This window comes from Lethenteron reissneri, unplaced genomic scaffold, assembly GCF_015708825.2.
Source record: "Lethenteron reissneri isolate LAM-NWPU_2019-01 unplaced genomic scaffold, ASM1570882v1 scaffold_641, whole genome shotgun sequence".
NCBI classification, from domain to species: Eukaryota; Metazoa; Chordata; class Hyperoartia; order Petromyzontiformes; family Petromyzontidae; genus Lethenteron; species Lethenteron reissneri.
Genome location: NW_026892163.1, coordinates 1 through 25,038, shown reverse-complemented (window position 1 = coordinate 25,038; position 25,038 = coordinate 1). Strand labels below are relative to the sequence as shown.

Sequence of the window (25,038 nt, the reverse complement as noted above, 5' to 3'; positions counted from 1 at the left end):
GGGGCGGGGCGAGGGGCGAGGGGGGCGGGGCGAGGGGTGAGGGGGGCGGGGCGAGGGGCGAGGGGGGCGGGGCGAGGGGCGAGGGGGGCGGGGCGAGGGGTGAGGGGGGCGGGGCGAGGGGCGAGAGGGGCGGGGCGAGGGGCGAGGGGGGCGGGGCGAGGGGTGAGGGGGGCGGGTTTGAGGGTGAACTCAAGTGACCCGACAGACGTTGAGCGCAATTCTTTGTTTATTTCGGTAAAGTCGCGTAGATAGGGAACACAATATTAATAATAAAAATAATAAAATATAAAAATTTAATAAAATACAAAAAAATAAAATAACAAATAAATAAATAATACCCCCCGTTGACAGGAAGAGGGAAATAAATCCCCTCCCCCACAATTTGGCGCCCTTTGCACGACGCGACTCGGTGAGCAGCTCAGTTCAAACGGCGTGAACACGCGGGACGCATCGTGGGTGGTGATCACCACCAACATCAACAACATCATCACCACCACCATCACCACCAACACCACCACCATCATCACCATCAACACCACCATCATCACCATCAACACCATCACCACCATCAACACCACCACCATCATCACCACCACGATCACCACCACCACCATGACCCCCCCTCCTCCTGCCCGGCCCCACCCTCCCCTCTCGTCGTCTCCCGTAGCTCGAGCCGGCGGCGGCTACGAGCAGCAGCAGCAGCAGGAGCAGCAGCATCATCATCAGCAGCATCATCAGCAGCAGCAGCAGGAGCATCATCATCAGCAGCAGGAGCAGCAGCAGGAGCATCATCAGCAGCATCAGCAGCATCATCAGCAGTATCATCATCAGCAGCATCATCATCAGCAGTATCATCAGCATCATCATCAGCAGTATCATCAGCAGCAGTATCATCAGCAGCAGTATCATCAGCATCATCAGCAGCATCATCATCAGCATCATCATCATCAGTGAGCATCAGCATCATCATCAGCAGCATCATCATCAGCATCATCATCAGCAGAATCATCATCAGCATCATCAGCAGCAGCATCATGCCCACGTGGACGCTGTGCTTGGGCAGCAGGACGAGCTTGATCTCCATGGCCGGCATCCGCTACGAGGGCACCCTGAGCGGGGTCAACTCGGACGACTGCACCGTCGCCTTGGCCAAAGGTCACGCACGGGAGGGTCACGGGTCAAAGGGGGTGAGGGCTTAAACAGCAGGACGGCTGCTTGTGTTGTAGCCGAAACGTCGTGAGAATTATTTTATTATGTTTTATTTTATTATTTTATTACTTCCCTTCTACGTGATGACTTTACCGAAAGAACCAAGAAGATGAATCCCTGCAGTCACGAAAGCTTTAAATCGAAAAAAAATCAGTGACTGCTTTAGTGTTAAAATACGGTGCTGTATTTTTAGGATAGTGTGTTTACAATATCATTTTACGTAGATATCCACATTCACTTAATATTTTTCTTCCGCAAGTTTTTATTGAAAATGCAACAATATTTGACATCATCTCAAAAACCCGACGTGATGGACAAAAAACCGACGCCAGGGTTGGGATGAAAAGCGCGACCTCCGATAGACACCAGGCGAGGTGGTTCACTTCTCACCACGGTGGCGCCCACACACCCACCACCACCACGGCAGCGTTAGCGGCGTTAGCGTCGTCTTTGTGCGTGCGCAGTGCGTGTGTGCGGCACGGAGGGTCGCCCCGCCGAGCGAGCCGTCGCCCCTCGCGAGGAGATCTACGACTACATCATCTTCCGTGCCAGCGAGATCAAGGACCTGGCGGCGTTGGGGTGCCCGCTCTCCGCTCTGCACCCCCACCTGGCCGTCGTGCAGGTGAGAGGGGGGCAGCCGTTCTCTTCGCCGCCAAACTGGTTGGTTACTTTAGCGGGCAGGATCCCACCGAGATATTTAACTCTGATCATTGGTTGTTTACCCTGTAATCTGGCAACAAAACTGACAACTTTTTTTTACGAGGAGTCGTGTTTGCATTGACCGCAATACCTGCAGTCGGAATGCAAAACAAAAACACCCAACTCTGATAATGATTCGAGATTTGAAGCTTTGGTGACTGTAAAAAATACAATTTAAATTAATAAAAGTAAAATAAAAAAAACTTTTATTTTACTTTTATTAATTCTGATAATATATGCACTGTCCTTGAAGTTGATTGGTCCATACCCGAGACAGCTTTCCTTAGAGCCTAGTCTCACATGGAGTTGGTCCAGATGACGACAAAAGGCGCACAACTCAAAGACAATGCACCATCAGAGTATGAGAGCTCGGGGTAAAGCATTTACACCATTGGAACCTCATTTGCCAGTAGAAAAATATGATAATTGGTTTTTTACCCTTCTATCTGGCAACAAAACTGACACCTTTTTTTACAAGGAGTCATGTTTGCATAGACCACAATACCTGCAGTTGGAATGCAAACAAAAACATAACTCTGATAATGTGCACTGTCCTTGAAGTTGATTGGTCCACACCCGAGACAGCTTTCCTTAGAGGCCAGTCTCACATGGTGTTGGACCAGATGACGCCAAAAGGCGCACAACTCAAAACATGACTCCTTGTAAAAAAGGTGTCAGTTGTGTTGCCAGATAAAAGGATAAAAAAACCAATTATCATATTTGTTGTTACTGGACACGCTACGATTGATCCCGTCGCTGCGTGACCACCCACCCTCGCCCCCGTCCAGTCCTCCTCGTCACGGGGCGCCCGCCCCCTGCGGGACACGCAGCGCGGAGCCCGCCGGCTCGTGCGGGACACGGCGGACGGGCGGCGGCCTGCACACGGAGGAGCCACAGGTACGGGCGGCGCGGTAAACGCTGGGGATGCAAAGGTGGCCGGGCGTTGTACCGCCTGCCCGCCCGCCCCCCTCTTGCAGCCAGCAGCCTTTGCAGGTGCTCGCTAACGGAGCTTATCCTGACGTCGTACGGAAATCCGATGTTTTTTTTATTTAAATCCTTTATATTAAGTTCACTTGCTTGCGCGCTTAGGACCGTGCAAATCTTTCGGTCATTTTTTAACCCACTTCCCGTGATGCAATCGAGCTGATATTTTGCACACAGACTCGTTGTGCGTGACAATTTATGTTCGTGAAAAAAAAATTCCTAAATTTTACACTTTTTAGGTAAATTTTTTTTTATATTTAATTACCAATTTCTTAATGCTGCCACGCAATCATCTGACCCATAGGTGGCAGCCATCTCAAGCCAGAGGACGAGAGGACTCTAGCCGCCACGCATATAAAGGATTTATAGTGAAAAACTTAGTTTTTACGGGTTATACTTGTTTAAATCCTTTATATTAAGTTAGCTTGCTTGCTTGCGCGCTTACGACCATGCAAAATTTTCGGTCGTTTTTTAACCCACTTCCCATGATCCGATCGAGCTGACATTTTGCACACAGACTCGTTGTGTGTGACAATTAATGTTCGTAAAAAAAAATTCATATTTAATTTAAAATACCAATGTGATAAAAATGAAACTCTTACTCAAGAAAAACAGAAATGAATAATAAAATAAAACCGATGCCACGCATATAAAGGATTTATAGTGAAAAACACATGCACACACACACACGCGCACACACGCACTCACACACACTCACACACACGCACACACGCACACACGCACACACTCACACACTCACACACTCACACGCTCACACGCTCACACGCACACACACTCACACACACACTCACGCACACACTCACTCACGCACACACGCACACTCACACACGCACACACTCACTCACGCACACACGCACACTCACACACACTCACACACACGCACACACGCACACACGCACACACTCACACACTCACACACTCACACGCTCACACGCTCACACGCACACACACTCACACACACACTCACGCACACACTCACTCACGCACACACGCACACTCACACACGCACACACTCACTCACGCACACACGCACACTCACACACACTCACACACACACACACTCACACACACTCACACACACTCACACACACACTCACACACACTCACACACACACACACTCACACACTCACTCACACACACTCACACACACTCACACACACACTCACACTCACGCACACACACACACACTCACACACACTCACACACACACTCACACGCAGCTGCACTATCTCCTACAGCCGCGAGGAAGAGCGCCACGGTGGAGCGGGGGGTGCAGACGTCCCCCCAGCGTCAGCAGCGACGGTGTCAGAGCACGAAGCGGATTGCCGCCCAGACTCCCCGTGGGGCCCCGGAGCCGTGCGTTGAGTTGGACGCGGAGTTTGACTTTGCGAGCGCCAACGCTCGGCTGGACCGTGCGGCGCTGGATAGGGAGTTCCGGGGCAGGGAGGCCAAGCGGAGAGAAGGTGGGGCACTCACTCACACGCTGCCGCCACCCAACAACTCACTTCCTCCGCTGCTGTATCGGCAAAATAGAAATCTTGTCACTCAATTTTGACACACTTCCCAATGTGGTACCGACTGCAAACTTGTCATCATCACGGTGGCTATGAGATGTTAACTACCTCGCCTGGTGTGCAGGAGGGCGTGGGTTTGATCCCAACCCTGACGATGCCTGCTGCTGTATATTTGGAGTTTGTGTGTTTCTCTCATCATCATCATCATCACGGTGGCTAGGAGATGTTGACTAACTAAATTACCTTAAAATCGTTGGAATACCTTATGCCAGGAAAAGTGTGTTGACCATCTTCTTGGTTCTTTCGGTAAAGTCATCACGTAGAAGGGAAATAAAATAATTCTCACGACGTTTCGGCCACAACGCAAGCAGCCGTCCTCAGGCGAAGACCAGGTTTGTCGAGGAGACAGCGCCTGAATGTGTGTTGACCAGTGGAGTCTGGGTTGGGTGGGGGGGCGGATCTTTGTGTGTTTAATTGTCCAGGCGACCCCCTCACTTCTGCTGTTGCGTCTCCCCTTGTGCAGCGGACAAGCTGAGGGGTCCCCGCACGAGCTCCCCCGTCTTCCTGGACGGCTGCTTCTACGACAAAACCAGGAGCTTCTTTGACAACATTTCCAGGTAACGGCCGTCTCTGCCGCTCGCTCGTGGTGTGTGTGTGTTCTTGTTGGATCTCCTCGCCTTCAAGTGCAACGCCTGCTGGGGGAGGCGATGGGGGAGGCGGCAGTACAGCAAGCGGGCTCCGTCTCCGTCTGTGCGGAGATGGTGTTGCTGTCCCCCCCACCCCCCACCTCGTGTATAGAAACTCACAAACGGAGTTGGCCTAACCATCCCAATATAGGATGACAGAGCTTGGGCAAATTGTTTGTGCCGTTCCTGGCACATCTGGAAAGTTTGGGCGTCGCAAAAATGCGCGACGTTAACTTGAATCGGCGCGCCAAAACAAATGCACGCCGCGTGAATTGCGTAGTTGCACTTGATTCGGAAAAAATCCCAGCCCCGAGAATAAGAGAAGGACGTGCAACTGTTTGACTGGGCACCAGACGAACATTTGTCTAGACGCAGGATGGCGTGGAGCCGTGCAGGGACCTCTCTGATGTCGGGTTTAGACCATTGGAATATCATTTGTCAGCAGTAGCAGAATATGATCATTGTTTTTTTTACCCTTCTATCTGTCAACAAAACTGACACCTTTTTTTACGAGGAGTCGTGTTTGCATTGACCACAATACCTGCGGTCAGAATGATAATATATGCACTGTCCTTGAAGTTGATTGGTCCATACCCGAGACAGCTTTCCTTAGAGCCTAGTCTCACATGGGTTGGAACAGATGACGCATTACGGCTGCAGGTATTGTGGTCTATGCAAACATGACTCCTTGTAATAAAGGTGTCAGTTTTGTTGCCAGATAAAAGGGTAAAAAAACAATTATAATATTTTTTGCTGGCAAATGAGGTTCCAATGGTAGCCGTTTGCGACCCTGGTGCGGCCGGGTACGGGTAGGCCGTGAGTCACTGGTGAGTCACCGTTTGTCACTCATTCCGGGTAGGGTACGGGTAGGGTATTGGTACGGGTAGGATACGGGTACCCGTTTGCGACCCTGGTGCGGCCGGGTACGGGTAAGAAATCAAAACCCGTCTGCGACCTCTGACCAGCCGTGCTCACCCCCCCACCCCCGCCCCTCCCCCCTCCTCCTCCTCCCGCCAGGAACTGCCGCGTGACGTTGGCGGAGCAGTGGCGCCTGAACGTGGCGACGTTCGGGGCGGACCTCTCCATGTCGCTCGCTCGCCGCTCCCGCCGATGCGGGGCCCTGTGGGGGGGGGACGGGCGGCCGTGCGCGCCCAAAGCCGCCGGTGGGGGGGGGCGGGCAGTCTCCTCCTCCGGCCGAGGTGCAGCCTAGACAGGTGACGACCGTGGTGACGGTGACAGCAGCTCAGCTTATTGGAGAGTATATTTAGTATATTGATGATACTGATGTAGTTTATAATTACGGTCGCGCCCAAAGCCGCCGGGGGGGGGAGGGGGGGGGCAGCCTCCTCCTTCTCCGCCGGCCGAGGTCCAGCCTAGACAGGTGACGACCACGGTGACGGTGACAGTAGCTCGGCTTATACTGGTAGGAACGAAGTGGACCAGCCTACAATAGATTATATCGTCCGTCCGATGTCCGATTAGGTGTAGCAACATCGCCCCCTACTGCAAACACTTGGCAGGACCCTACAAAAACCTTTAGACTCAGTGAGGCTTTCCTGGCTAAACAAGTGTAACATTCCCTTATAATTCCCTGAGATAGTTTTTAATTAAAACATTTAAATTAAAAATTAACTCACAGCAGCCTAAAGCCTACAGCTAGGCCTAAAGCCTAGAACTAGGCCTCAAACTCTCCCTTCGTATCGTATTTGTTCGCTCCTACCAGCCCACCCCGCAGGGACCTGTTTGGAGAGTATATTTAGTATATTGATGACACTGATGTAGTTTAAATTTACGTTTTTTTTACGTGGTAGCTTAGCTGCTGCAGCTACCGTACTATTAACATTCCTTCCCTTTCTAGATTTGAAGCTTTCGTGACTGCGAGGATTCATATTGTTGGGTTTTTTTCGGTAAAGGCACGTATGTAAAAAAATTAAAATTAATAAAAGTAAAATAAAATAAAAATCACGACGTTTCGGAGGCAACACAAGCTTCCGTCTTCAGGTGGAACCGTCACAGCCACGACAGCTGTATCAAGTAAATGAGAGATTACATTTACGAGATTACATTTACTTGATACAGCTGTCGTGGCTGTGACGGTTCCACCTGAAGACGGAAGCTTGTGTTGCCTCCGAAACGTCGTGATTTTTATTTTATAATTTTAATTTTTTTACCTATGCGACTTTACCGAAAAAACCTAAGAATATGATTCCTTCCCTTTATTAATGCTACCCCTACTCCCTCCCTTCGATGCTGCTAATCCTGCATAATATGACTTTGAAAACCCCCCCGCCCACCTCCTACACATTCCACAAGTAGTGACTAATCCCATATCGGAATTTTCCACAAATAAACTACATTCCTCTGTTATGTGAGTCCCTTTGTCAAGGCGCTCTCCTCCTCTAACCCAGCTTAAATATACGCTGCAAAGCCTGGCGGTGTTCATTCAGACGCTGTCTTCCCGGCAGGTGAGGGCGGCTCTCTGCAACACGATAACGGAAGTCTGTTGATGTTGCTTGTGAGGTTCTCCCCGTGAGAACACGCTGCTCCGTGGAGGATCAGAGAGAGACCATTTCATGGGGTATGCCGATAGCATAATAAGTATAACCCGTAAAAACAAAGTTTTTCCCTATAAATCCTTTATATGCGTGGCGGCTAGAGTCCTCTCGTCCTCTGGCTTGAGATAGCTGCCACCTATGGGTCAGATGATTGTCTGCCAGTATTAAGCAATTGGTAATTAAATATTTAATTTGTTTTCCCTAAACAGTGTAAAATTTTGGAAAAAAAAATTCACAAACATTAATTGTCTCGCACAACGAGTCTGTGTGCAAAATGTCAGCTCGATTGGATCACGGGAAGTGGGTTAAAAAACGACCGAAAGATTTGCACGGTCGTAAGCAAGCAAGCACGCAAGCACGCAAGCAAGCAAGCGAACTTAATATAAAGGATTTAAAAATGAGATGTGATGGAGCAAATCTTGAGATCAGATTTGGAAATCGGCACCCTGAAATTAGTCCAGAACAACTGCAAAAGTCCAGGCCAGAACTACATGTTGTTGTTTTGTTTGTTGACCAGTGCGATACAATTTGTGTATTGCATCGTGAACAACTCTTCTAAATCAACGAGCGCTCACACAAAGATGTGGAGGAGTTTGTTTCAAACGGCAGTCGCTTGTCAACGCTCTCGTGCCCCACGTTAGAGATTGGATGGCGCGGAGAAATGTCGGCCACAATCGGCAATTCTCCAAGTGACAATCCAGCCCTTTGCGGGGTTTGACCACGATCTGTCGTGTTGCTTCTTGACGTCGCTAATGCCGCTCACTGCTGCTGCTGCTGCTGTTGTTGTTGCAGGTTGCAGAGAACCACAGCTCCCACCCAGAGCGTACACATATTGGGGGTTTGTTTGATTTGAAAAAAAAAAATAGTGTTGGGTCTGAAGAAACGTTACGTTAAGGACTGCATGTGGGTTTCGATTTAAAGATTCTTTCGTGACTGCAGGGATTCATCTTCTTGGTTCTTTCGGTAAAGTCACATAGAAGGGAAATAATAAAATAATAAAAACATAATAAAATACAATTCTCACGACGTTTCGGCCACAACGCAAGCAGCCGTCCTCAGGTGAAGAACAGGTCTGTCGGAAAGACAGCGTCTGTCTTTCCGACAGACCTGTTCTTCACCACAACGCAAGCAGCCGTCCTCAGGTGAAGAACAGGTCTGTCGGAAAGACAGCGTCTGTCTTTCCGACAGACCTGTTCTTCACCACAACGCAAGCAGCCGTCCTCAGGTGAAGAACAGGTGTGTCGGAAAGACAGCGTCTGAATGAACACACCAAGCTTGGCAGCAATATACACAGCAATATACGCTGCCAAACCTGGTGGTGTTTCATTCAGACGCTGTCTTTCCGACAGACCTGTTCTTCACCTGAGGACGGCTGCTTGCGTTGTGGCCGAAATGTGGTGAGAATTGTAATTTATAATGTTTTATTATTTCCCTTCTACGTGACTTTACCGGAAGAACCAAAAGTCTGCATGTGGGTTTTGTTAATTGATACGCGATTCTTGCAATGTTTATGGTGTGTACACAAGGTATACACCGCGTTTGGTTGAACACTTTAGACGTTTATAATTTTAAAGAAAGTTTTGAACTTTAGTCTAATGGGTGAAGGTAAAACATGTCTGTTAAGTCGGACTTTAAATTGTCTCCTGAAATGGGTGCTTTTGTGCGACCGGTCTTAATCTGAAATGAGCATGGACATGACAATTTAATTGAGTTGTGTTTGTATTTCACAAGGCAGCATTAAATGTTGCGGGATTTATATTGGCGCATTGGCCGTGGTGAAGTGTCTGGCGAAGATTAAAGTTGACCGGCTGTTGGCTTTAGAACATTGCTTCTTTGAATTTACTGCGTTGCTTTAGATTGCTAGTGTGTATAGTGTGTGTGTACTGTGTGTACTCTGTGTGTGTAGTCTGTGTGTGTACTGTGTGTGTGTGTACTCTGTGTGTGTAGTCTGTGTGTGTGTACTGTGTGTGTACTCTGTGTGTGTGTACTGTGTGTGTACTCTGTGTGTGTACTGTGTGTCTGTACTTTGTGTGTCTACTCTGTGTGTGTACTGAGTGGGTGGGTGAGTGAGTGGGGTGAGTGAGTGGGTGGGTGAGTGGGTGGGTGAGTGGGTGAGTGAGTAGGTGAGTGAGTGGGTGAGTGAGTGGGTGAGTGGGTGAGTGGGTGGGTGAGTGGGTGGGTGAGTGGGTGAGTGAGTGGGTGAGTGAGTGAGTGGGTGAGTGAGTGGGTGGTTATTTAGCAGGGTTAAACTATTTACTCAAATGTTTAATCTGCACTAATTACGAATCTTTTGTTTTATCATCAGACAAATTACAAGGAAACTGATTTTTTTTCATCAGTGCGAAGTCGTGTGAAGTAGTAGATTCAGTGTGACGCGGCTCGCAGGGAAGGGTGCGACGGACCTCGCTGTGAATCCCAACAAGCGCCGAGTGAACGTTGCCTAGATTTGGCAAACGCGGCGTTAACGAGAACAACGGAATAAACGGAACAACGGCACTTGGTCGCTAAGCGCATTCAAGTGGCGACGTCACAAAACAACGGCGCTTCCACATCATGAAGATGAAGCGCATGCAGAGTGTGTAGTAGGGTAGTGCATAGTGCAGTGTAGCTTGTGGCGTGTCGCACGCGAGTGAAGTGTATATAGTAGAACGCAGCTCGTAGTGAGGGGTACACGCTGGATGTCGATGCCCTAAACAGCTTTGTGGGGGTCGCGATTTCAGTCGAGGCCCCCCCTAGACTGGGGCTGGAGGCTACTTGCAAGCGAATTGATCGACGGTCCACGGGCAAAGCTTGCACTTGACGTTCTCCTTGAGCTGCTCCTTGCATCCGCACTGCGTCTCCAGCGTGACTGGGGAGGGAACAGCAGAGGGGAGAGAGCTCACGAGATCGTCGCTATTGTGCGACCGCCGTTAACGTCGAGGTTAACAAAATCTCCGCGCACTTCTCCTCCCGACGTTGTCAAACGACCAGAGGTCGCAACCGGGTACCCGATACCCGTACCCTACCCAATACCCGTACCCTACCCGATACCCGTACCCTACCCAATACCCGTACCCTACCCGATACCCGTACCCTACCCAATACCCTACCCGATACCCGTACCCTACCCGATACCCGTACCCTACCCTACCCAATACCCTACCCGATACCCGTACCCTACCCGATACCCATAGCCGTTTGCGACCCTGATGCGGCCGGGTACGGGTGGACCGTGAGTCACTGGTGAGTCACCGTTTGTCACTCATTTCCCAACGTCTTGTCTCTTCTCACAATTCAAGTTCCTAGAATCAACCCACCCGCGCCTGCAACATGGCTTCATCCCAGAGGTCGCAATCGGGTACCCGATACCCGTACCCTACCCGTACCCGGCCGGGTACGGGTAGGGTACGGGTACGGCCGGGTACCCGCTTGCGACCCTGGTGCGGCCGGGTACGAGGGGTAAGGAATCAGAACCGTTTGCGACCTCTGCGAATGACCCGCGGGAAGCGGCCGTCGCAGAGCCACTGCCGACGAGATCCCTTCGAGCGACCTAAGGATCACGGAAAGCAGTTCTACAGAAATGCATTTTCGGTGTGATTGCGTGGTGTACGGTACTTATAGTAGTGAAGACTGTGCGTAGTGGTATAGGGACGGTGTGATTGCGTGGGTGTACGGTACTGTATAGTGGTGAAGAACAGTGTGAAGTGGTATAGGGACAGGGTGATTAGAGAGAGACTGGTGCATGCGTGGAGACAATTAAAATGCAAATCAATTTATAACATTTTTGACACGCGTTTTTCTGGATTTTGTTGCTGTTATTCTGTCTTTTACTGTTCAAATAAACCCACCATTAAAATTATAGACTGATCATTTCTTTGTCAGTGGGAAAACGTACAAAATCAGCAGGGGATCAAATAGTTTTTTCCCTCACTGTAGCTCACTGGCCCTTGCCTGGTCAAATATGAAATAGTTGTTGCTTTTTAAATCCTTTATATTAAGTTCACTTGCTTGCGCGCTTACGACCGTGCAAATCTTTCGGTCGTTTTTTAACCCACTTCCCGTGATCCAATCGAGCTGACATTTTGCACACAGACTCGTTGTGCGTGACAATTTATTTTCGTGAAATTTTTTTTCCATAACTTTACACTTTTTAGGAAAAAAAATTATATTTAATTATCAATTGCTTAATGGTGGCAGGCAATCATCTGACCTATAGGTGGCAGCCATCTCAAGCCAGAGGATGAGAAGACTCGAGCCGTCACGCATATAAAGGATTTATAGTGAAAAACTTTGTTTTTACGGGTTAATTTTTAATGACTAGTTTTAGTTAATTTTCGGGGGGGGGGTTAGGGAGAGGTGAGGGGCGAGGGGCTCACCTTGTGAGATGTCGTATCCTCTGTCACAGCACGTGATGACGGAGCATGCCTCCTTGCCCTCGGAGGTGACGTTGCACCGCCGCCCCACCGCGCCGGGGATGCCGCTGGCGTCGTTGCGCTCGCAGTAGCCGGGGCTGGCGCTCACATGCATCAGCTCGCTCGCCGTGGGCGCCGTCAAGCGCTCGTTCACCGGCTCCAGACGCCAGCGGGACCAGCGGGTGGCACCAGCAACGCTGCTGCTGCTGTTGTGGCGGACCAGCTGCATGGCGGAACTTGTGTCGTACTTGTGCTGCAACCACCATCATCACCATCGTCATCATCATTATCATCATCAATATCATCACCATCATCATTATTATCACCACCATCATCACCATCATCATTATCATCATCATCATTATCATCATCACCATCATCATTATCATCATCACCATCATCATTATCATCATCACCATCATCATTATCATCATCACCACCATCATCACCATCACCACCATCATCGGGGGATGTGGTGGTTGTCGAGTGAATGCGGGGAGCTCCCTTAGCTGTTAGGGACCCCCCCCCCCCGCCTGTAACCCCCCAATGGATGAATCCTCGTCACACCCACACTCCCTCTGGGGGCAGTCCCACCCAGCAGCTGTGAGCAGCTCACCTTCAGCAAGTTCCCAACTTGGTGGAAGTCGGCGAGCTGCTGCCAGCAGATCTTCAGCATGCAGCGGCCAAAAAGCAGGTGGCACTTGCAGTCCATGTGCGCCAGATTGTACACCGCCTGTAGCACCACCACCACCACTACCAGCGTCACTACCACCACCACCGTCATCACCACCACCAGACATCACCACCACCACCGTCAATGTCACTACCACCACCACCACCACCGTCATCACCACCACCACCACCACCGTCATCACCACCACCAGACATCATTACGCTAAAACATTACCGGTAGAAGTTCAAGCGAGAACCATTGCGTTAATCACGATTGGTAATACAACCCTAGGCAAGGAGGCCAAACCTAATTAGCATGGAGTAACTTTTTTTTATTATAAAAAAAAAAAAGACAACATCTACAACGACCCACCACCCCGTTCACACACTCACCAGCCGACCCGCCTCGTTGTCGTGCAAATTCATCGCCAAAGACTCCCCTCTCTGCCTGCTACGACTGCCATCGCCCACATTCACGAACCACTTGGCGAACTGGTATCCGTATTCGACGTCGTCCGATGAGCCGCCCCGCCGAGCACGCGGCGGTAGCCTCATGGCGTCGGGAACGACCCAGGAGCAGCTGCCCCGGAACTGCCCCTGGCGGCAGCCGCGCGCCACCACGTGGGACACTCCGGCGGCGACGATGGCGGAGAGGAACGCATCCTCGCGAGAGCCGGGGGACACGCCGGGGAACACTCCCGTGGTGTAGCGCGTAAAGCCTGCCGGGGCGGCGGGAGGAGGAGGACATGCCGAGCAGGTGTAGGGGGGAACGTCGGCTATTTGTAACGTGAGGTTACATCCGGGTCGTTGACGGATTACAACTCGTCACGATGATTGGCTCTGCCGGTCCTGGTCCATAGCCAATGGGGGGAAGCCTGGGGGCGTGGCCCTGACGTCATGGCAAGGTGACAGCTGTTTGTAGATGATTGGCCCTGCTGGCTTTGGCCACAGCCAATGGGGAGACGAGTCAGGGGCGTGGTCCCGGGAGCCTACGATGGAGTCTGGAAGATTCCATGGAGGCTAACCGGGATTGGTGGAAACGTACCACGTGACCCGGGTATTAAATAGGGGTGGAGACGAACAACACGTGGTCAGAACGGGAACGAACGGAGGAAGGGGGCCACGCAAGAACGGGGGTCCAGGCTGCCACGTGGCTGCGCGTGTCTCTCTCTGTCTATCCCTCTTACGCTGCCTGTCAGCAGCGTGTCAATGTCACTACCACCACCACCGTCAAGTCACTATCACCACCACCACCACCACCGTCAATGTCACTACCACCACCACCGTCATCGTCACCACCGTCACCACCACCACCATCGTCAAGTCACTACCACCACCACCACCACAGTCATCGTCACCACCACCACCACCATCGTCAAGTCACTGCCACCACCACCAAAAGCCGAGTGGCGTAGGGGAGGGGGACCCCCGTGGAGGAGGGACGCGGCAACTCTGAAGTGGAGAGTTGCGATGGGGAGCTGGACGACCCCCCCCTTCACCCCCCCACGCAGCTCGTGTGCGCCTCGGGGAAGCGGCAGGAGACCCTAGGTGCGAGTGGACGTGGCGGGCGAACAAACGTCAACGTCGAGGGGAAACTCGCTTGTTGCCGGCGGAGGCTCCGACCCGGGGCGACGGTCCCCTTACCTGACTCGGGGTCCGGCGCGTTCTCCGCGCCAGGCACGGTGCAGTCCCACCGCTTGCCCTTGAACTGGTCGCGACACTCATGCAGCGCCAGGCGGACGCCCTGCACCACCGCGTGCATGTGGTCCAGGCGGCGCAGGCACATCTTGCGCTGCACGGGGGATAGTCCCGGAGCCCCGATGCACAGCGGCCGATACTCGGTGGTGTTAGAGTGGAGGGCCCACTGCGCAAGCGGCCTGCAGAGGGGTGGGAGTCGCGGTGGCTAGGAGATGTTAACTACCTCGCCTGGTGTACAGGAGGTCGTGGGTTAGATCCCGAACCTGACGCCTGCTGCTGCTGTATATTTGGAGTTTGCGTGTTTCTCTCTCTCATCATCACGGTGGCTAGGAGATGTTGACTACCTCGCCTGGTGTGCAGGAGGTTGTGGGTTCGATCCCGACCCTGACGCCTGCTGCTGTATATTTGGAGTCTGCGTGTCTCTCTCTCATCATCATCACGGTGGCTAGGAGATGTTAACTACCTCGCCTGGTACGCAGGCAGTCGTGGGTTCGATCCCAACCCCTTACAAGTAAACCCGTAAAAACAAAGTTTTTCACTATAAATCCTTTATATGCGTGGCGGCTAGAGTCTTCTCGTCCTCTGGCTTGAGATGGCTGCCACCTATGGGTCAGATGATTGTCTGCCACCATTAAGCAATTGGTAATTAAATATTTAATTTGTTTTCCCTAAACAGTGTAAAATTTTGGAAAATTTTTTTCACGAAAATTATTTGTCACACACAACGAGTCTGTGTGGAAAATGTCAGCTCGATTGGATCACGGGAAGTGGGTTCAAAAACGAGCGAAAGATTTGCACGGTCGTAAGCAAGCAAGCACGCAAGCAAGCACGCGAACTTAATATAAAGGATTTTTAAAAATGCCTGCTGCTGCATGTACGTGTTGAGTTTGTGTGTCTCTCCCCGTGGTCGCGTGGATTTTTTCTCCAGGTCCCTCTGGTTTTTCCTCCTCCTCCTTCGCATTTAGAATCAACGTCTCTACGCGTTTGGGGCTAATCCGGCTGCCGCTATCATCATCATCACGTGGTCATTTATATCGGCCACTCCCTTGAGCTACAATGTGCGACAGACAGACCACTCCTGAGAGAGAGAGAGAGCTACAATATACAATGTCAAAGAGCTATCTGTGGAATTTCTACAGGTTTTAAATGTGAATATTATTACGCCATGTATACACACACCAGAGGTCGCAACCGGGTACCCCGATACCCGTACCCTACCCGATACCCGGCTACCCGTACCCGGCCGGGTAGGGTACAGGTACGGATACCCGATTGCGACCTCTGGGATGAAGCCATGTTGCAGGCGCGGGTGGGTTGATTCCAGGAACTTGAATTGTGAGAAGAGACAAGACGTTGGGAAATGAGTGACAAACGGTGACTCACCAGTGACTCACGGCCTACCCGTACCCGTACTCAGCCGCACCAGGGTCGCAAACGGGTACACGTACCCGGCCGGAGGACCACAGAATAAAAAAAAAAGCTTATACGATCACGGGGAAAACATAGCAACTCCAACTATACGGCGTGTTATAAGGTCGAAATTGAACCCACTACCTCCTGCATAACAGCCGAGGTAGTCAACATCTCCTAGCCACCGTGGTGCCCGCTAGACATTGTGTACCTAGTGTATATACACACACGCGCACGAGATAAAACAAACATTCCCGTACAACAACCGTATGGGGTGTGCAACATATTGGCGAGATAAGAAGGTTGCTTAACGTCGAAACTTGTGCGATCGTCGCAGCAGTGAGGCGGAAGACAGCAGCGTTGGCGTCTCGCGTTTACCACCAAGAGGAGCTGCCCACTGCCCACAGCTGTGTCAAGACGCAGAGACCCAGCAGAGGGCAGCAGTCCATGCAGTGCAGGGAGCCCATCGCAATCCCCGTGGTCAGCTGCGCTGCGCAGAAGAGACGCGGGCCGTGACGATGTTAACGCCCTCGCCTGGTACGCAAGAGGTCGTGGGTTCGATCCCGACCCTGACGATGCCTGCTGTCGTATATGTTGAGTTTTCATGTCTCACTCATCATCATCGTCATCATCATCATAACGGTGGCTGGGAGATGTTAACATCCTCGCCTGGTACGCAAAAGGTCGTGGGTTCGATCCCGACCCTGACGATGCCTGCTGCCGTATCTTTTTAGTTTTCATGTCTCGCTCATCGTCATCGTCATCATCATAACGGTGGCTGGGAGATGTTAATGACCCCGTGTGGTACGTGGGAACGAACCCACGACCGCTTGCGTACCAGGCAAGGAGTTAACATCTCAAGTTCAAGTTCAAGTACTAGGTGTAGCGCTGTGAGCCATTCGGCTCTTGAATTGGGTGCAACCGCAACAAACAAAAGACAAAAACATGAACAAGAAAACATCTTAAAGTGACTATGTGACTAAGTGCAAACAGAAAATCCAAGAAACGACAGCAAAATGTTGCAGAGAAAAACACCGTTACACCAACGCTGTGCAAACATCCCAGTGGGATGCAAGTCAAACAACAACAACAACCACAAGACAACTTAGATTAAGGCCATCAGTCTTACTCCGTACTACAACAAACGTGGTCAAACCAGTAAACTTTTCGAAATCACCAAAATAAAAGCAATGAAACAGTGATCATAGGAACTGTGACGGAATTTTCACAATCTATATATATAAATCGTGAATCTGTCTGTCTATCTGTCTGTCTGTGTGTCTGTGTGTCTCCGGACCATACGCACTTTCATTGGACGCCGGTTGCCCCTGCCAACGCTAGCGACGCCTTCGCCGCTTTCATTGGACCTGGCAACAGCTAGCGACGCCTTCGCCAAGGGCTGCAGTTTCATTGGACGGCGGTTGCCCCTGCCAATGGCTAGCCACGCCTTCGCCACTTTCATAGGCTCCGTAATTAATTAAATAATAGCCATTACTCAGTATTGTTCGAGCGCTAGGGGGGGGGGGACCGGCACCCGTACCCAGCGTCAGCCGGGTGGGAAAATCAGGCGAGGCGGGAGGCTCTGCACGGTGCTAGGCCTCGACACCCACCACGCGAATCTAAGGTAAATTCATAAAAGTTTCACGTCCTCTACAGAGTCGTGAGGGAGGGAGAGTGGCGAGGGAGGGAGAGTGGCGAGGGAGGGACTCAGCCTCAAAACGAGTAACTGGTGTGGCGTTTTCACATCGGCACTGGGGAGACAAAGGCGGCCGGGCGTGGTGGATCCAAGTCCCGGGCGAAGCCGGGTCATGTGTATGTGTGTATGTGTTTATGTGTATGTCTGTGTGTCTCTATGTATGTGTGTATGTATGTGTGTGTATGTGTTTGTGTGTTTGTATGTGTGTGTGTATGTATGTCGGTTTTTTTTATGTGTTTGTGTGTATGTATGTGTGTTTGTATGTATGTGTGTATGTGTTTCTGTGTATGTATGTGTGTGTATGTATGTGTGTTATGTGTCTGTCTGTGTGTCTGCATGTATGTGTGTGTGTATTGTGTATGTGTTTGTGTGTATGTATGTGTGTGTTTGTGTGTATGTGTATGTCTCTGTGTATGTATGTGTGTGTATGTGTGTGTATGTGTTTGTGTGTATGTATGTGTATGTATGTGTGTGTATGTGTGTCTGTGTGTGTGTCTGTGTGTGTGCGTGTGTGGTGTGTGGGGAGCGTTAGTGTAGTGGTTAGCGTGCTCTCTGTGTGTCTGTGTGTGTGTGTCTGTCTGTGGTGTGTCTGCGTGTGTCTGTGTGTGTGTCTGTGTGTGTGTCTGTGCGTGTGTGGTGTTGTGAGGAGCGGTGGGTGTAGTGGTTAACGCTACGCTGCGCTACCAACCCGGCGAACCGAGTTCCATTCCCGCTCACGGCCACCACCGTGACGATTATTTGAACCTCCCCTAGGTCGACTCAGCCTCAAACGAGTAACTGGTGTGGCGTATTAACATCGCCACTGGGGAGACAAAGGCGGCCGTGCGTCAGTGGTGAGGGAGGGAGAGTGGTGAGGGAGGGAGAGTGGTGAGGGAGGGAGAGTGGTGAGGGTAGGAGAGTGGTGAGGGAGGGGACTCAGCCGCAAAAACGAGTAACTGGTGTGGCGTATTAACATCGCCACTGGGGGAGACAAAGGCGGCCGGCCGTGGTGGATACAAGTCCCGGGCGAAGCCGGGTAGTACAGCTAGTAAACGACATAAACATGTACCACCAGAACCCTGCAGCCACAGCTGGCTGCTGCATGAGTCACTCCACAACAGCAGCAGCATCAATCGGAGTATCAACATTTTTCAATGCACCTTTAAGATCAGCACACTAAATCAAAACCACAGGTTATACTTTGCAGCGATCATCCGGAGCGAAACATTTTATTTTAGGCCACTGAATAGCACATTACACTGGTAATGTGTTATATATATATATACACACACACAGTGTTATATATATACACACACACACACAGTGTTATATACACACACACACAGTGTTATACACACACACACAGTGTTATACACATACACACACACAGTGTTATACACACACACACACCCAGTGGCGTACCAGGCACTCATGAGGCCGAGTAGACCTAGGGGAGGCCCATGACCGGTTCAGATAATCGTCACCGGTGTTGGCCATGAGCGGGAATCGAACCTAACACTTGCACACACACACACACAACACTGGTAATGTGTTATACACACACACAGTGTTATACACACACACACAGTGTTATACACACACACAGTGTTATACACACACACACAGTGTTATAACACACACACATACACACACAACGTACCTTCGGGGCGAAGCGGCTAAGGGAACGAATCCTTTCGCGTGAAGACGAAAAGAAACCGCATCCGCAATGTGCCCCATTCCTAATCAATAGACGGCGATCGCAAACGAGTTTCCCCGTCGTCGGCACCATCTCACCTGGCAGGTAGACAGACAGGCACGCAGCCTGGCAGGCGGGCAGGCAGGTAGACAGGCAGGTGGGCAGGTAGACAGGCTGGCAGGCGGGCGGGCTGGCGGGGCTGGCAGGTAGACAGGTTGGCAGGCAGGCAGGAGGTCGGTAGGTTAGGCAGGTACACAGACAGGCATCGGTAGACAGGTAGTCAGACAGGCAGGTAGACCCAGGCAGGCAGGTAGACAGGCAGGTAGACAGGCAGGTAGGACAGGCAGGTAGACAGGTAGACAGGCAGGCATACAGGTAGACAGGCTGGCAGGTAGACAGGTAGACAAGCAGGCAGGTAGACAGGCAGGTATACAGGTAGGCAGGCTGGTATACAGGTAGGCAGGCTGGCTGGCAGCACAAGGTGAGGAATGAACTCCCCACCACCACTGCAGTGTCTGTGGCAAGCTCTTTTATCGAGTGGGTAGCCTTGTTGTTGTTGTATTAGTCATGATGAGTCAGCAGGGCGTGCTGCTTGTGATGAGTCAGATCCCACGTGCTCCCGTGATGATCTAATCCCACACACGCGCGTCCCTCGCAAACAAGAGGCATCCTGCCCGATCACTGTGACTTGGAGTTTGTTTGAATGTTTCGTTTGGTGGAGGATGATTGTTACTGCAGCTCGCCTTGAATCCGTGTGCAGCAGTCACCTGAAATGTCACTCGCGTTTGACATGTTCATGGCTAATGCCGGGCGAAAACAATAACATGTCCCGCCTAATGTGAGAATTATGCACGGCAGACGCTTTGAGCAAATCCCCTTGAGTTTCGATTTTATTTTAATTGATATTTAAATTTTACAAAAAAGGAATAATTAAATACAAATTCATGAACTTTTAATTTTATTTATCTATGTAATACTTTTATTATTTTTAGTATTTCCCTTCTACGTGACTTTACCGAAAGAGCCAAGAATACAACCCCCCCCCCTTTGGTTTCTCGATATTTCTGCGCTAATTGTGCACCCAGAGGAGCTGCTCTGAATAGTATTTGATGAGCAGTGAGAGAACACACGAGTTGACATCCTGCCACGAGACGCTGCTTATTAGAATGAATACATCCCGTTAAAAGCCGGTGCCGTTTTTAATCAGCGTTGATAGCAACTCGCAGTTTAGTACTCGTCAGCTTCATCACGAATCAGATGGTTTTGATCGTTTTGTGATCGTGCCTTTCTTCTCTTTCGCGTGAACATTCGACAACTCTTGGAGGTGTTTTGGAACAATGCAGTGAGCGCTCTTAGCCTATTCTTATGTGTTTTTCGGTAAAGTCACCAGGTAGGTAAAAATTTAAAATTAATAAAAGTAAAATAAAATAAAAATCACGACGTTTCGGAGGCACCACAAGCTACTGTCTTCAGGTGGAACCGTCACAGCACGACAGCTGTATCAAGTGAGAGAAATTCCAAGAAAACAGTCTTTGTATATATACTGGTTGAGGGTGGGAGGAGCCATTGTGAGGTTCGGTGCGGCTGAAACTGCTGCTAGGAATGAGCCTTTGTTGTGTAGACTGGTTGAACTGGGAGGCTCTTAGCCTGCCCATCGCTACCTGAACACAAGTCTGCCACTCTCTCCCCTCGACCCCTATACAACTCATTTGCCAAGCCATCCGTCTGCAATGCGTGCATCATAGGATTTGCAATGCTTCATTATTAAATGAACAAGGCAAATAACCTTGAAACACGCTGGGCAGATGATTACTCGGGAAAGCATCAACAATTCATAAGCCATTTTAAAGATGGTATAAACTATATTCTCCATAATAGAGAATTTCTGGAGTTAAATCACGTAAATAGATGTATTGGTCGCGAAAGCTTCCGTGCTAAACACACGATATTTTATAGAGCTCTTTTCAGAAGCGAACTGGGCACAAATGATCGCTCACCGAAGTGGCTTATCACGTGGACATTTGTAGTAGCAACCAAATGCTCTAAAACGCACGCTGATGAATTTGGAGAGAAAACAACCGGAGGATCTGGAGAACAATCCACGCGACCACGGGGGGTGAAGAGAACAAATATCGGGACGTGAGGGTCGGGATCGAGCCCACGACCTCCTGTATACCAGGCCACCGTGAATGTATGCGTACCATCGGGGTAATGGTCTTGTGGTGGGCACGAGAATTGCGTGACGCCACTATCTTGCCACACACAGGAGGTAACCGTATCTACACGGACCCGCATATCCGCAGCGTCGCGCGTTTGTGTCCCGCTGTCACTCAACACGCGGCAACTCTCTCAATCACTCACAGACCAGGACCACAGTAGAAGGGCGGGGGGGGGGGGGTAATGGGGGAGGGGTGTTTTCCGTTCCCAAGACCCCGTGGCTCAGCTGGTCTCGTCCCAGACACTCCGCGTGCCGATGTCATGAGCAGCGATTGACTTAGTGGCGTGTACAATCTTAATTAGACGCTGCGTGGCAAACAATGTGCATCTCTACCTCTTTATAGAATAATCATAATTAATGCGGGGCAATGCGTATGGGTTTGCAGGTCACGCGTCGAGACTGCGCGTTGCCGCTCTCGGTTTCAGAGAAACACACTTCGAGCCAAGACGCCGCAGGGCGCGAGTAGGCACAGGGACAGTGTCCGCATGCGGTGGTGGCGCTGAGATGAGATGGGAGTGGTAGGGCCAGGGGAGGTGGGGGAGGGGGTGTCACGGAGCGTTCGGGCGTCGCTGTTTAGCCGCCCGCGAGGCCGCTTTGATCCGACTTGGATGGAGACGCTCAATTAAAAGCCTATCAGTTCGTAAGTAAATCAATGCCCATCAAGGCTGTCGGGTAGAGGTAAGATTTTGTCGTTCACAGTTAATGGCGATTTTAGTTTGACTTAACATAATTCACCCAAGTTCCAATCCCGGTCACAGCTAACACCCGTCTTCACTGGCGTGGTAAAGTATGGTTCGATGACAGGGCGTGGGGGTAGCAAAGGGTTTAAAAGGGATTATTAATTATGATGTTATTAACCGTGAACCTTGGAGGCTGAGACGGGTCGGTATTGTGGCTGAAGTGAGACGAGTGATGTGGAAATTTAGTCCGTCTAAGTCATCCGGCGAAGTCATCCGGCTAAGAGTGTTGCGGCTCAGGCAGTGTGCCTCGCAGGAGGAGTGACGCGGGGTCGGGAAGGGAGTTGCGCCGTGCAGCCCTCGCGCGCACGGAAGGGAAAGAGCGTCAGTGAGAGAGAGAGAAATAAAGAGAGTGAGAGAGAGAGGAATAGAGAGAGAGAGAGAGAAAAACTGCTTAACGAAGCAAAATGAGTGACAGCACCGGCAGTGCATTTGGCCTTAATCAAACATTTTCTAGAGCAGTTTCTATAGATTGCCTGCAGGCGCGGCCCGCAAAGATAAAAGACCCCCAATACTTTGAATTTATTCTTTCCTGAAGGAAATTGATTTCAGCCCGTGGGTCTGACAGCGCCTCGGGGCCCCCTCGGCACGGAACAGGGACCCCCCCCACACCGCGCCATGCGCCGTAGCGAGGAGATGAGCGCTGGGGGGAGGGCGGCAGTGCAAACCACTTGCAGCAGAGACTCCAGCCAACGCGGACAACTCGGCCAGGCACAGGCCATGTTTATTTATTACAATTATTTATCTATCATCTATCCAGGACAGCAGCACTGAGTCGTGTGACTGTTTTTTATTTGCAGGAGAGTCCTGCTGCTGCTGCTGCTGCTGCTGCTTCTCACGAGTGTTTTTGTTTAGTTATTTGTAAGATGTTTTCAGCCAATTAATGATGAGCTTGTGTTTCTTATACCACGTGGTGAGATGACAACCCTCCTATCCCGTACAGATTGCAACAGACGGTGATTAGTCCAGGTGCTGTTCCGCCTTCCTACCTGGCGAGCCAGGGGAATGGTCCCTCCTCGGCGCCCACGGGAAGAAGGGAGTTTCACAAGATTCCTGCGGTGACCCACCAACCCTCGCTGCTGCTGCTGCTCCTGCCTCCACAATGCTGGATCACAGACAGCCACGAGCATCAGCGGAGCCACCACCGCGCGCCACCACCACCACCCCCCACCACCACCACCACCCCCACCACCATCACCACCCCACCACCACCACCCCACCACCACCACCACCCCACCACCACCACCCCCACCACCACCACCACCACACCCCACCACCACCACCACCACCCCACCACCACCACCCCACCACCACCACCACCCCACCACCCCACCACCACCACCACCACCCCCACCACCACCCCACCACCACCACCCCACCACCACCACCACCACCCACCACCACCCCCACCACCACCACCCCACCACCACCACCACCACCCACCACCACCCCACACCACCACCACCCCACCACCACCCCCCCCACCACCACAACCACCCACCACCACCACCACACCACCACCACCCACCACCACCACCACCACCACCACCACACCACCCCACCACCACCACCCACCACCCACCACCCCACCACCACCACCACCCCACCACCACCCACCACCCACCCACCACACACCACCACCCCACCACCCCACACCACCACCCACCACCCCCACCACCACCACCCCCACCACCCCACCACCACCACCACCCCACCACCACCACCACCCACCACCACCACCACCCGGCCTCAGTCACTGAACACCCACCGAGCCACCCTCCCCCAGACATTCTATCCACAGGGGGGGGGCGATGGAGCAGAGGGGTGGGGACATCCCCCCCCCCTTTAAAATGATCGTCATTCATAAGAATGTACAGCCACGCCAATGTACTGATGGATATCTTCATCTTCTTCATGACAGTTGCCATCGGTCAAGATCTCTCCGCTGCTGGGTGGAGCCCTCGGCACGCCGTGACGGCCATGCGGTGGCATCACCTCTCCTGAGCCCTCTGCTCCCGTCTCTCCGCTCCTTTCCTCTCACTCTCCACTCTTTCTCTTCGCTCTCTTCCCTCTCCCGTTCCTTTCCCGTTCTCCATTGATTACATCCTTGACTTCACTCCCTTTCTAGGTGGCACAACGTTGCTAGTTTTTGATACATATACAGTGACGTCATGTATAGAGAGAAATAGATTAACATTATCGCCTTTAATTTCATGAACAAAACCTCCAGCTGCGGACACAGCCTATGTAGATTATTGACGAGATAATAATGAATCACAACAAAAACTCAACACATTCGTTACGAACACTCTAGCCATAAAGGAAGAAATATATAAATAAGGCGACGTTATGGGCAAAGGCCCTTAGCACACCAATTTGTAACGACGGCTTGATACACTTTCTTGAGATGGTTTATTTGATTGAAGACACGTTCACTCGAACAGGCGGAGACCCCCACTGCAACAGCCCCGAGTCTCCCGTGCATCTCCATTATATACGGTCCGAGGCCACGCCCCCATTCCCGAACCTTCTCGCTGGTTCTAGACGCTCGCTCCACCAGCAGACTCCACCGTCCTCTTCCGTCACCTGGCCACGCTCTTATCCTCAATCATTCCTGTAGCCACTAGTCCCTTCGTACTGCAGGCTGACTCCCCTGTCATTACCTCCCGTGGCCACCAGTCCACTCACACTGTAGATTGACTCTACTGTCATTACCTCCCGTGACCACTAGTCCACTCACACTGCAGGCTGACTCCCCTGTCATTACCTCCCGTGGCCACTAGTCCACTCACACCGTAGATTGACTCTACTGTCATCACCTCCCATGACCACTAGTCCACTCACACTGCAGGCTTACTCCCTTGTCATTACC

At 51.4% G+C, this 25,038-nt stretch overlaps 2 protein-coding genes across 2 annotated transcripts; one reads left to right on the top strand and one right to left on the bottom strand.

Moving 5' to 3' along the window:
• The first annotated feature begins 1,034 nt into the window (after positions 1 to 1,034).
• LOC133340018 (protein LSM14 homolog A-A-like) lies at positions 1,035 to 10,113 on the top strand. The gene is made up of 7 exons (XM_061548109.1): positions 1,035 to 1,155; positions 1,674 to 1,831; positions 2,697 to 2,805; positions 4,153 to 4,377; positions 4,952 to 5,045; positions 6,132 to 6,277; positions 10,055 to 10,113. Exons 1-7 carry the CDS (start codon positions 1,035 to 1,037, stop codon positions 10,111 to 10,113), a joined length of 912 nt encoding a protein of 303 aa, XP_061404093.1.
• A 306-nt stretch (positions 10,114 to 10,419) lies between these two features.
• On the bottom strand, positions 10,420 to 12,772 carry LOC133340017 (protein Wnt-5a-like). The gene is made up of 3 exons (XM_061548108.1): positions 12,677 to 12,772; positions 12,025 to 12,217; positions 10,420 to 10,517 (listed from the first exon to the last, which is right to left on the bottom strand). Exons 1-3 carry the CDS (start codon positions 12,770 to 12,772, stop codon positions 10,420 to 10,422), a joined length of 387 nt encoding a protein of 128 aa, XP_061404092.1.
• Between the last annotated feature and the right edge of the window lie 12,266 nt (positions 12,773 to 25,038).